The sequence below is a fragment of the Hyperolius riggenbachi genome, chromosome 5, assembly GCF_040937935.1.
Source record: "Hyperolius riggenbachi isolate aHypRig1 chromosome 5, aHypRig1.pri, whole genome shotgun sequence".
In the NCBI taxonomy this organism is placed as follows: Eukaryota; Metazoa; Chordata; class Amphibia; order Anura; family Hyperoliidae; genus Hyperolius; species Hyperolius riggenbachi.
This window is the reverse complement of record NC_090650.1, coordinates 338,595,553-338,609,049: the sequence shown is the minus strand read 5'-3', so window position 1 is coordinate 338,609,049 and position 13,497 is coordinate 338,595,553. Positions and strand designations below refer to the sequence as shown.

Below are 13,497 nucleotides of genomic sequence, written 5' to 3'. Positions count from 1 at the left end.
GACTAGATTGGTGATACTGATAGACTCATAGATATTTATAGGCCTTATTAGCTTTCTTTTATTGGATATTTTTTATTATACTACCAATCATCTGATATACCATTGGTGGAAAGTGCTGAATTGATTTTTTTTCATATATGGTATGATTTTTTCATATATGGCATTTTTATGTTTTTGGCATTTTTTGGCATTTTTTCAGCATTTTCTTGGCATTTTTTTGGTATTTATTTGACATTTTTTCGGCATTTTTTTGGCATTTTTCGGCATTTTTTTGGTGTTTGGTTAATTTTACGCGTATTTTTAGTCGCAAAGATTGCGTATAGTTAGGACGCGTTCATGTGGCACTTTCTAGGCGATTGTTTTATTGATACGTAATTTTTTATACGTTTATGCGTCATTTTTTGAGCGCTTGTCTCATGTGTATATACGTCCGGCATAGATGCGTATTTTTGATCGTCAGTAGTCTAGATAGAGGATATGCATTATTACGTCATCTATACGCGTATGCGGGTATGGCGTCGCGTCGTATTGATGCGTTTATGTGTCATTTCCATGCGGATTTTGATGTTTTGTTTTCTTTAATAAAATGTTACTTTTTGGATTTTTTCTTTTTTCTGCTATTCAGCATATTCCACCATGGCGTTTTGGCTGATATCTTGCCAATACATCTTAGAGGCATGCCTGATTTTGATATTTTTTATTCAGCCATTATTGACAGTTATTTTTTGAATGTTTGGATCTTGCTCAGATCCACCAATGGGGGAGTTGGAGGTGTGACTAGATATGTAAATAGGCTGTTTCCCATCAGGTCCTCTAATTAGTATATACTCAGTGATTGGTTGTTTCTCTGTATATATGTTGGTGTTTTTGTATGTTACTTCAGAACTAGGCAGCATGAAGATGGGCAGGAGCCCGAAACAGTGGACTGTCCTGCCTTAAAGTTCTTTTTAAATTTGTATGTTTTTTTCCAATAAAACAGACTAAGCTTTTCTGAAGGTGGTGCGGATCTTTCTCTTCATTTGTCAACTTTATATCTATACTTTTCTTATTTACTCTAACTTTCAAACACATTCAACCATACAGACATCCAGGCATTGGTGGGGCCTAAGGAGATGTAATGGGGGGCCCCCTCCATCAACCATCCATCTGATCTTTTAGCAACCAATAGGAATTCTTTCAGCTTCTAGAATTAACTCTTTAGGCTCCAGACCCTAGATTCTCTCCCTCTTCCCCCCAATCATTTATTTATTTATGCTTATCCGATGCTCCTACATCTCTGAGATTAGTATTTTTTTCCCCATTCAATTTCCGTTTATATACTACCCTTCTCTTCCACACTTCCTTCGCTTCCCATCACTAAGTCTGACATTGCCACTATCCAATCAGTTAATCTCGGTGCGGCTGGATTTTTCCAAAATCTTGTTGTTTGGGTTTCTCCTGCATAATAGAGCGGAACCGACATCAAAGGGGGGCTCCAGTTTAATAAAGTTCTCTATATCACGCCAAAAGTTCCTTATAATTGGACAGGACCACCACATATGAATAAGTGAACCCGGTTCTTTATGACATCTCCAGCAATTGTCATTCCCACCTTTAAAGGATGGCAGTGTTCTAACACATTTTTGAAGGTGTATGTCTATAAAGTGTGAGAGGTTACTGGAGATGGAATTTATGCCAGATACTATTGGACGGCCAGGGGGGTTATTTAGGAATTTTATTATTTATTATATGTATCTTTTGTCAATATCCTGTTCTTGTATGCTTCTGATATCCTATAGTGTATCTGGTTAGAAATACTTCTGTGGGGTCTTTGGTTAATTTTTTTTATAATAAATGCTGTCATTCAAAATCATGTGTGCCTCTTTGAATCATGGTCCTCATCCTAATTTGCATACTTAATTCTGATAGGACACAGAGCAGAGGATCATGGTCCTCACCCTATTTGCATACTTCCTTCTGATAGGATTTTTTAAATAATGCAGCCACCTATTGGTTAAAGAGACTCTGTAACAAAATTTTCAGTCTTATTTCTTCTATCCTATAAGTTCCTATACATGTTCTAATGTGGTCTGTCTTACTGCAGCCTTTCCTAGTTGCACTGTGGCTGTATTATCTCTGTTATATAATCTAATCTTCTTTCCTTTGTCGTCTTTTTCGGGCTCAAGCACTCAGGCAGGAATGTGCTGCTCTGCTTGTGATAGGATAGAAGTTATACACACCCTCTCCAGGCCCCCTGCAGGCTCTGTATGAGTCACAGACTGAGCTTCTCTCAGCCTATCACATGCTGGTTAGAAGCCATGTTTTTTGTTTGTAAACACTGCCTAAAACTGGCCATTACAAGCCAGGATTGCAGCAGGGAGTGGCAGGAACAGCACAGAGGGGCCCAGGAGAACATAATGAATAGAATGGTATGCTTTTTATTGTAAGTATTTTAGAGTACAGATTCTCTTTAAGTTACCTAGCATGTGACCTCCATCGTTAAGCCAATTAACTATGTATTTAAGCAACGTCTCATTGTATGTTCAAACATTTGTCTGAACAAGGGGCTGCTTTATCCCTTTAGAAACGCGTTACAATAAACAGAATTTTACATTACACGGCTTCCCCGTGTATTGTTTGCACAGACTTGCACCTCATCCTTGCCAACTCCTTTATACAACACCAGCTAACGAGCGCCCACAGAGTGCAGGTACTACTTGTGCTGGAAGGTGGAAGACAATTGCACACCGATCCCTCCACAAAAGGGAAGATACTCATACAATTGGCACCTGCCATGGCCACTGATCACCTGCATAGTGCAGAATGCTGGTGACTGCAAGGCGAGTAGTGCTATCCCCAGCTGCGAGAGGAGAGGAACGAAGGAATCCACGCTGCCACGAGCCTGGTCCCTGGCTCAAAGGGACAAAGCCTACGAGCTGGTACACCCATACGGGCTTACTAGCACTACATTGAGGTGAGATTATTCTACGGTCGGCTGGCCACTTTTCATAATTCACACACTGAGTGCACTTTCTTCCACTTTGTCTTCATATAACTTTGCTTGTAAAAGACTCACAACCAGCCACTGTGTGTTATTGTGTTGAGCTGCAGTATGTCATGTGAGAACATTAACCACTTCACGCCCACAGTGCTAACCCCCCTAAAGACCAGGCGATTGTATGTAGTGCTGGGCTGTGCAGCTTCCTGCACAGCCCAGCTTAGGAGCCCAGCGATCGGATTCACCTCCTTTTTTTTGTCTCTAAGGGGACATGCCGCCGGAGGGGTTCGATCGCTGCTGCACTCCCCTTCCCTCTTCCCCTCCGGTGTGTGAATTGGAACAGGACGGCGATCCGTCCTGTTCCGCCTCTCATAGGCATTAGCCTATGAGAGGACGGAGTGTGCTTGAAAGACAAGAAACAGGAACCGAGAGCCAAATCTGGTGTAGTAGGTTCAGCCAATATGGGAAAAAATGTAAATGAGAATATACTCACAAGTGTGGGTCACCACGTAGGCGACCACTGTAACAGCAGGTGGGGAGAATTATGACCTGACCCCACTCAGGTATAAAAAGTCGCTCTCTAAAGAAAGAAATTGGGGATACACCCCTCCACCCAGGGTGGACAAGATATAAGTAAACTTGGTTCACCAAATTTACTTATGAGAGGACGGAGCTCCCCAGCCAATCAGAGGCCGGGGATCGCCGATCTCGTACAGCACTGCCAATTGGCGTTAGGCAGTCCTGGGGCTGCCGCCGTGGTCACGCCCATTGGCGTGAGGCGATCCTTAAGTAGTTAAATAAAGCAGAGTAAATTGTCAGGTGCTGTACAATCATTCCAAATCAGTAGGAGACGCATCCTCACAAGTTTGCCTCAGGCAGCAAAAAGTCTAGAACTTGCCCTGTTTAAGATGCACACAGGCTAGAAAGTAATCCAGTCTTTCTATGGTCCTTCCAACCTGACACAGGGCCTGTAGAAACACCATTTTAAACCATAAAACTCTTCTTCCATGCTTCTTTAGTCTACCATTATTTCTGACAAAAGTTAACAGGTTTCTCCTAGTTTGAGAGAAATCTTGAGCTCTCCAGTGCATCACCTACATGGGTAAATTACCAATATAAGTGCAAGCAAGCCTGGAGCAAAAGGCTAAAAATTACAAATCCCCAGCTCAAAGGTTCTTATTGTTCTTTCCAAACAACTGCTACACTTCTTTAGTTTTGATCCAATTTTTTTTTTCAGTCAGCTTGATAAATCTGCCCCACAACGGAGCACATTTATCAAACCATTGCAAGGTGAATAGGGGAAAAACTGGCTCAAAAGTGGAGCAAATGCAACCACGCCCATCAAGGATTCTGATTAGACAAGACAAATAACATTTATATCGCGCTTTTCTCCTGGCGGACTCAAAGTGCCACTATCTATCACTTTCTATTGTCAGTATGAAGCTGTAATTAACAAAAGCAGGGCCCAAAATCGCTTTTCCTCTAAATCACTGCAAAATTGCTCTCATCCTTTTGAGAGCAATTTGCAAACTAGTGGGACGTCCAGCCTAAAAGTGATTAGTTGCTCTGATCATCTGCTCCCTTTTGAGAAACCAATCCCTGTGTTTCAAGACCCACCACTGCAGCACACATACAGTTTGATATGCTGAACACTGCATTAGTCTTGCCTATGTATAACAATAATCTATTTTTTTCTATTGTTTCATAGCTTACTCAGATCCAGAGAACAGGGCAAAATACCTGGGAGAGCAAAAACATTTTAGCAGTTTCCTTTGCTCCTTTAATGCAACCAAATAAGAATGACAACCACAAACCTGATACTGTGCGATTGCGTAAGTATATGCATGCTGCTTAACCTATTAGTGGTACGTTCTGATTCAATATACAAACTTATCATAAAAAAACAAATTGTACATTAACTATTATTTATTATATATAAACAGAAGTTTGCTTTGGCCAAAATATGTTTCCTTATCAAATGTCATATTTAAGTCAATGCTGAGTGCAGCATAAAGTGCAAATTGTGCTGCAAAGCACCTTCTCAACTCCCACCCTCCTTGGGTCCTGCAGCTGTTGGTGTCCCACTGTAATCTAATGAAGAATAGACTGTCAGATGACCCGTGCTGACCACACCATGCTGTCTCTGGGTCTCTTCATCTTCACTTTGCTCCATCTACTCTGAGTCTGTTACAGTCTATTCTGAGTCCTCTCCCTGGTGCTGTGTCCCAACTTCACTTTTGCTCCTGCTTTCTATTGTCAGTATGAAGCTTTAATTAACAAAAGCAGGGACCAAAAACGCTTTCCTCTAAACTGCTCTGGAAATCACTGCAAAATTGCTCTCAATCTTTTGTGAGCAATTTGCAAACTCAAGTGGGATGCCCAGCCTAGAAGTGTACCTGAAGGGGAAAAAAGTGCTCCTAGGGGTACCTCAGGAGGGGGAAGCCTAAAGAGACTCCTCCCATCCTAAAGCGAGGCAATTTAGAGCTGAGACCCCTTAACCACTTACTGACCGCCCACTGCACAGGGGCGGCCGGAAAGTGGATCCCACAAGGACCGCCGCATGCACAGAGGCGGCGGTCCTTGTACGGGCATGGGCGGAGCGATCGCGTCATTCGTGACGCGATCCTCTGCCAGGGACTGGCTCCGTCCCCCTCGCGCTGTAACCCGCCGGCCGTTCGGAAGCGCAGGCGGGTTACTAGCACCCGGATCGCCGCATACAAAGTGTATAATACACTTTGTAATGTATACAAAGTGTATTATACAGGCTGCCTCCTGCCCTGGTGGTCCCAGTGTCCGAGGGACCACCAGGGCAGGCTGCAGCCACCCTAGTCTGCATCCAAGCACACTGATTCCCCCCCCCCCCTCCCTGCCCCCTGATCGCCCACAGCACCTCTCAGACCCCCCCCCTGCCCACCCCCCAGACCACTGTTTGCACCCAATCACCCCCCTAATCACCCATCAATCACTCCCTGTCACTATCTGTCAACGCTATCTTTTTTTTAATGCCCTAAACTGCCCCCTGCTCCCTCCTGATCACCCCCCCACCCCTCAGATTCTCCCCATACCCCCCCCCCTGTGTACTGTATGCATCTATCACCCTGATAACCTGTCAATCACCCATCAATCACCCCCTGTCACTGCCACCCATCAATCAGCCCCATCAATCACTGCCACCCATCAATCAGGCAATCTGATCACCCACCCACACCAATAGATCGCCCGTAGATCCGACGTCAGATCACCTCCCAAGTGCAGTGTTTACATCTGTTCTCTACCCTAAACACCCACTAATTGCCCATCAATCACCCCCTGTCACTGCTACCTATCAGATTAGACCCCTATCTGCCCCTAGGGCACTCAATCACCCGCCCACACCCTCAGAACGCCCTCAGACTCCAGCCCTGATCACCTCGCCAGTGCATTGCTTGCACCTATTCCCCCCTCTAATCACACCTTGAGACATGCATTAATCACCTCCTGTCACCCCCTAGCACACCTACCCATCAGATCAGGCCCTAATTTGCCCCGTGTGGGCTCCTGATCACTCGGCCAAACCCTCAGATCCCCCTCAGACCCCCTTCCGATCACCTCCCCGGTGCATTGATTGCATCTATTTTCCCCTCTAACCACCCCCTGAGACACCCATCAATCACCTCCTGTCACCCCCCTAGCACTCCTATCCATCAGATCAGGCCCAATACAACCTGTCATCTAAAAGGCCACCCTGCTTATGACCGGTTCCACAAAATTCGCCCCCTCATAGACCACCTGTCATCAAAATTTGCAGATGCTTATACCCCTGAACAGTCATTTTGAGACATTTGGTTTCCAGACAGTAGTCTGGGCCCGTAAAATGCCAGAGTGGTATAGGAACCCCACAAGTGACCCCATTTTAGAAAAAAGACACCCCAAGGTATTCTGTTAGGTGTATGACAAGTTCATAGAAGATTTTATTTTTTGTCAAAAGTCAGCGGAAATTAATTTTTTTTTTTTTCACAAAGTGTCATTTTTCACTAACTTGTGACAAAAAATAAAATCTTCTATGAACTCGCCATACTCCTAACGGAATACCTTGGGGTGTCTTCTTTCTAAAATGGGGTCACTTGTGGGGTTAGTATACTGCCCTGGCATTTTAGGGGCCCTAAACCGTGAGGAGTAGTCTAGAATCCAAATGCCTCAAAATGACCTGTTAATAGGACGTTGGGCCCCTTAGCGCACCTAGGCTGCAAAAAAGTGTCACACGTGGTACCGCCGTACTCAGGAAAAGTAGTATAATGTGTTTTGGGGTGTATTTTTACACCTGCCCATGCTGAGTGGGAGAAATCTCTCTGTAAATGGACAATTGTATGTAAAAAAAATCAAACAATTGTCATTTACAGAGATATTTCTCCCACCCAGCATGGGTATATGTAAAAATACACCCCTAAACACATTATACTACTTCTCCTGAGTACGGCGGTACCACATGTGTGGCACTTTTTAACACCCTAAGTGCGCTAAGGGGCCCAAAGTCCAATGAGTACCTTTCGGATTTCACAGGCAATTTTGCGACATTTGGTTTCAAGACTACTCCTCACGGTTTAGGGCCCCTAAAATGCCAGGGCAGTATAGGAACCCCACAAGTGACTCCATTTTAGAAAGAAGACACCCAAAGGTATTCCGTTAGGAATATGGTGAATTCATAGAAGATTTTATTTTTTGTCACAAGTTAGCGGAAAATGACACTTTGTGAAAAAAAACAATTAAAATCAATTTCCGCTAACTTGTGACAAAAAATAAAATCTTCTATGAACTCACCATACTCCTAACGGAATACCTTGGGGTGGCTTCTTTCTAAAATGGGGTCACTTGTGGGGTTCCTAAACTGCCCTGGCATTTTAGGGGCCCTAAACCGTGAGGAGTAGTCTTGAAACAAAAATGACCTGTGAAATCCTAAAGGTACTCATTGAACTTTGGGCCCCTTAGCGCAGTTAGGGTGCAAAAAAGTGCCACACATGTGGTATTGCCCTACTCGGGAGAAGTAGTATAATGTGTTTTGGGGTGTATTTTTACACATACCCATGCTGAGTGGGAGAAATATCTCATTAAATGGACATTTGTGTGTAAAAAAAAATAAAACAATTGTCATTTACAGAGATATTTCTCCCACCCAGCATGGGTATGTGTAAAAATACACCCCAAAACACATTATACTACTTCTCCCGAGTAGGGCAATACCACATGTCTGGCACTTTTTTGCAGCCTAACTGCACTAAGGGGCCCAAAGTCCAATGAGCACCTTTAGACTTTACAGGGGTGCTTACAATTAGGCACCCCCCAAAATGCAAGGTCAGTAAACACCCCACAAATTACCCCGTTTTGGAAAGTAGACACTTCAAGGTATTCAGAGAGGAGCATAGTGAGTCCGTGGCAGATTTCATTTTTTTTTTTGTCGCAAGTTAGAAGAAATGGAAACTTTTTTTTTTTCTTTTTTGTCACAAAGTGTCATTTTCCGATAACTTGTGACAAAAAATAAAATCTTCTATGAACTCACCATGATTCTTAGTGAATACTTTGGGATGTCTTCTTTCCAAAATGGGGTCATTTGGGGGGTATTTATACTATCCTGGAATTCTAGCCCCTCATGAAACATGTCAGGTGGTCAGAAAAGTCATAGATGCTTGAAAATGGGAAAATTCACTTTTTGCACCATAGTTTGTAAACGCTATAACTTTTACCCAAACCAATAAATATACACTGAATGGGGTTTTTTTTATCAAAAACATGTTTGTCCACATTTTTCGTGCTGCATGTATACAGAAATTTTACTTTATTTGAAAAATGTCAGCACAAAGTTAAAAAAAATCATTTTTTTGACAAAATTCATGTCTTTTTTGATGAATATAATAAAAAGTAAAAATCGCAGCAGCAATCAATTAGCACCAAAAGAAAGCTTTATTAGTGACAAGAAAAGGAGCCAAAATTCATTTAGGTGGTAGGTTGTATGAGCGAGCAATAAACCGTGAAAGCTGCAGTGGTCTGAATGGAAAAAAAGGGTCTGGTCCTTAAGGGGGGTAAAGCCCACGGTCCTCAAGTGGTTAAAACCTTCCAACAGGAGCTTGTTGGCTGTGTGTGCAAAGGCAGTAGTGGTTTTCCAATGAGCTCTGGTGGAAATAGGTGAGCCTGATCAGGTCTGCTCTACTGCGCAGTAGAACAGATGCGATCGGGTGCTGCTATTTCCTCCAGAGCCTGTGCGCACCACTGAATGTAAATATTGTTGTCCGTGTCACTGCGGGGGAGCCAGCACTAGAACGACCTGACTGAGGAGGACGGGAAAGCTTCATTTGGATCCAGAGGCTTCCCTCTCTCAATATAAGTAGCCCCTAGGGACACTTTTTTCCTACATGTTTACTTTAAGAATGTTCTCAACAGCTTATATTTGACATCCATTCAAAGTGTTGGAGTTCTTTGCTGTTGTATTTACTGTTAAAGGATAGTTCCACCTTTGCAGCTGATTTTGCTGTATTGTTGCCAAATGAGCATTATTTATTCTAGTTTTACTGCTTTCCTAGATTTCAATATGTGTGCAGCAGACCATGTCATCTGAGAACTAGCTGTCGGCCCTGTTCTTCTGTGCAGTGGATGCTGCAGATATGGGAACACATAGGAAAAATTCCTTCATCCCCATTCTTTCCATTACTTTCCCTGCAAAGGCAGGTTAGAAACATTGGATAATAGTCGAGCTACGCAATCATGATCCAAGTCATTAATCTGCCCAGCAATACTTGTACAGACATGCTCGGCTCAGCAAGCAGCAGTGGCTTGAGGATAGAAGACCAGGTTTAGTTCAGGTTATGCAAGTATGTTTTTCTTATCAGCGTAAAAAGCACTTAAAGTGAAATTCTGCTGTCCTTGAGAACGAAGCAGTTGTTAGTATTAATGGCAAATATTTTTTTAAATTGCTTACTTTGAACATTTTAATTCAGCTGCTCAGATACTCCAAACTTTTGCATACTGCCTGGACTGGGTGTGTCTGAGCTTCCTGCCAGTCACTCAGGGTCCTTTTCCACTGCTTAGCGTATTTGCGATCCAAATTGTTCGCCAAGTGTAGGGTACAGTTAACCTAATGGAAACCGCGGCAAATGTTTCCATTAGTGGGATCCGACTGTGGCGCAGTGCAAACATAATCCTGCCGTGTTTTCGGTGCAATTGTATGCGTTTGCAGCATGATTACAATAGCATTTGTTAGTGGAAAAGAGCCCTTGTCAGGTGTTAAAAATAGGCAACAGTTGTTCCTGATCTGTGCAGCTGATTACTGATGCAGGAAAGGGAAGCTGATCTGGGTCATCTGTACTGAAACCTGGTCTAGCACATTGCACGGATTTCAGGTTAGAAAATTAATGCAACTTGGACTAGCAATTTGCTCTGGAGACTCGTAGTTTGGTACAGACTGAAATGGAAAGGACAATTTTAAGAACATTAATTTGCAATAACTTTGATACAAAACTGATGCCTGTGTTTAGCAATTACTCCTGCAGCAAGAGTTTCTGGAAAAGCTCAACGGAATGCCAAACAGGGAGTACAGTTGCCAAGGTTGCAAATAAGAGCAATTTTACCTTACTGTGGGTTGAAATAGAAATCTTTTTTTAATAGCATTGACAAAAATCTTTGTGTAGCACCAATTTATGCGGTGTGGCAATTTTATGAGCAAAGTGGAATTTCCCTTTAACATTTTATAGAACCGAGCTAGAAGTTGCAATTTAAAGAAAATCTGACATTAATCAAAAGTAAACATTCATACATACCTGGGGCTTCCTACAGCTACCTTCAGCCTGATTGTTCCCTTGCCGTCCTTCTCCGCTTCCTGTATCCTCCGCTATGGCTCCCAGTTACTTCGGGAGTCGGGCTTACTGCACATATGCGCCCCATTGCACTCTTGTCATTGGGAACGTTCTGCGCCTGCGTAGTAGTACTGTGCAGGCGCAGTGCGCTTCCGGCTGCGGGAGTGCACATGGTCGTACTGCGCCTGAACTGACTAGCCAATGTTACCCAGAGGATCCAGGAGGCGGAGGACGTCAAGGGAGCGTTCAGGCTGAAAGGAGCTGGAGGAAGCCCCAGGTATGTACAAATTTGTAATTTTTTAAAGTGTACTCAGGTACACTTTAATAATAGTGAATAATAAAATTGGCGTAGGTTCCTGATATGTTTACCAGGTAATCATATAATTTATTGAAAAACAACTACACGAATCTTTGCTTAATTGCATGTAAGAATTTTAAAACCAGTTAAAATACATGCAGGAATGTCTACATGTCACTTGATGTGCTCTAAACAAAGATCAGTATACCCTATCTAGTCCAAGCTGGCATACCATTCATCACCACATGGTCACACCGACATGACGCCCACACACTCTGAGTGGCCATAGCTCAAGCCATGGGTCAAGACCTGATATTGAAGCTCCCCACAGGGGGCATAGAGACACTTTAACAATAGGTCTACCTTTATATAATATCACCATATGGTTAAACCTGAAAAGTTCATTCATGAGTTGGTTGAAATCATTTCATGAAATATAAATTGCATAATGCATTTTCATTTGAGATGTCTTGGAAGGGTTGCTACTGTAAGCATAATTTAATTTCTTTCTAAACAGCTGCCTGTAATGTGAGGAGCCTCCAGGATTTGGCTCGTATCTATATTCGCCGTACTCTTAGAAACTGCATAAATGAGGAGATGCAGGCCAAAGGCATTCCTCCAAAGGCACCTCCAAAGCGAAAACGGAGGCGGTGCCGCAGGCGCCGCATTAACACCTATGTATTTGTAGGGAACCAACTTATTCCTCAAGCCTTAGATAGCGACGATGATGAAAAGATTGACGAAGACAGCAAAGAAGAGGAGAAGGATCACAATGAAGCTTTGAAAGCTGAGGAACCTTCACCAAACCTTCTTCGGGAGAAAATTCTGAGCTTACCTCTCCCTGAATCTTTAAAAGCATACTTGACCTACTACAGGGAGAAATGATGTACCTGAAAGTAAAACTTTAATGCCTGCTGATATTCTTTTTATTTTCTTTTTTTTCCTTGAAAATGTAGCATTTATTAATAAACTATTTGGCAGTTAAACCTTTTAGTGACAGTTCCAGTGGACACCTAAAATGGACTAGGCTCCATTCATCAACATTTTTTGTTTCTTTTTATTATTTTAAAAACGATGTTTTCTCTACAGTTTGAGATACAATACACACAAATTGTTAATTGCAAAAATATCTCTTGGTAACGTAGCTTGCAATTTGGAATGGCCTCCTTCTGTAGCCCATATTCAAGGTACAGGATAGAGTATATTTCAGAAAGATGTCGTTGAATGGCATTTGGCTCATGGAGCCATTTCAATCATTCAAAATGCAGTGTTCTCCCCAGACTCTTATAGCTGGCTGCTCCACCCAGTTAATTTTGTGGTGCACCTGGCTGTTTTCGGCTCACCTCCTCATCCTCGACCTATGCCGTATACAGCGTTGCATTCCCCCTGTTGTGCCACACCCGGCTACTTTTTCATGCCACCTAGCTGGAAAAAATTTCTGGGGAGAACACTGAAAAAGTGTCCATAACATGGAAACATTCCATTCTGTTTCATTTTTAAAGCATTTGTTTTTATATATAACAGTCGAAAAGGAGTGAAAAGTGCAATAGATTAGCAAGGTAACATTTTGTGGACTCCGCAAGTTTTGTGATTTCTAAGAATATTGAAAGTGTCAAATATGGAAATCGTGTCGCATTTTTGAAGAAATGTTGCTTGTTACAATCTTCTTTAAAATAATCGAGAAAAACCTATATATATATAAATGTTCTATATGCCTAATGTGTTTAATTCTTTGCTGGATATCCTTGAATATCCTGCTTTATAAGTGGTAAAATATTAGCATTTCACTGTAAGTGAGGGAATTTTCATAATTTCATTAGAAAATTTACTGTGCTCCATTACAGTTGTATTTTCATAATAATCCATCTGGCTATTTCCTTATTTTTCTATCATTTTTGAGTACATGTAAGGGGAAAAATACATATATTTTCAAAAGAGTTCTAATGTTTCATAAAACTCAGATGCATGATAGTCATTATACCAATTGTGTAAGAGCCAGAGAAAACTTATTTATGGAACAGAATATTATTGGATACATTTTGTAAGTCATGGCATTAACAGGTGTAATGCCCCCTTGTTTTGTTTTACTTTTTCATATGTTTAACCACCGTCACCATAATAAGAAACATAAAGGTGTGTACACACGCACAGTGGTTATCACCCAAAGGGATCGGAACTCAATCCCTCATGTGACAGGTAGGGGGTAGAGTGCTGTAAAGACAGTTGCTATGGCAAAGGGAGATGGAATTACAGTGCAGCACATGACAAAGTGGCTTCCAGTGAAAGGGGTAAGGAGGAGAATAATACTCTCAGGGTCAATGGTGTTTAAAGATCTGATGTTCTGGATTTTTAATCACTTCGGGGCCAGCCATAGTTTAAACTGTGTTACACTTGTGGCTGCT

The 13,497-nt window shown here is 42.3% G+C and overlaps 1 protein-coding gene across 1 annotated transcript in view; it reads left to right on the top strand.

The window, feature by feature from the left end:
- PCMTD1 (protein-L-isoaspartate (D-aspartate) O-methyltransferase domain containing 1) overlaps positions 1–12,081 on the top strand; it is a 63,928-nt gene extending 51,847 nt beyond the window's left edge. The window contains exons 5-6 of the mRNA XM_068237378.1: positions 4,686–4,809; positions 11,613–12,081. Of these exons, the coding sequence (XP_068093479.1) occupies positions 4,686–4,809; positions 11,613–11,980 (492 nt within the window). The 3' untranslated portion in view covers positions 11,981–12,081. The remainder of the gene's footprint in view (positions 1–4,685; positions 4,810–11,612) is intronic.
- Positions 12,082–13,497: the final 1,416 nt, after the last annotated feature.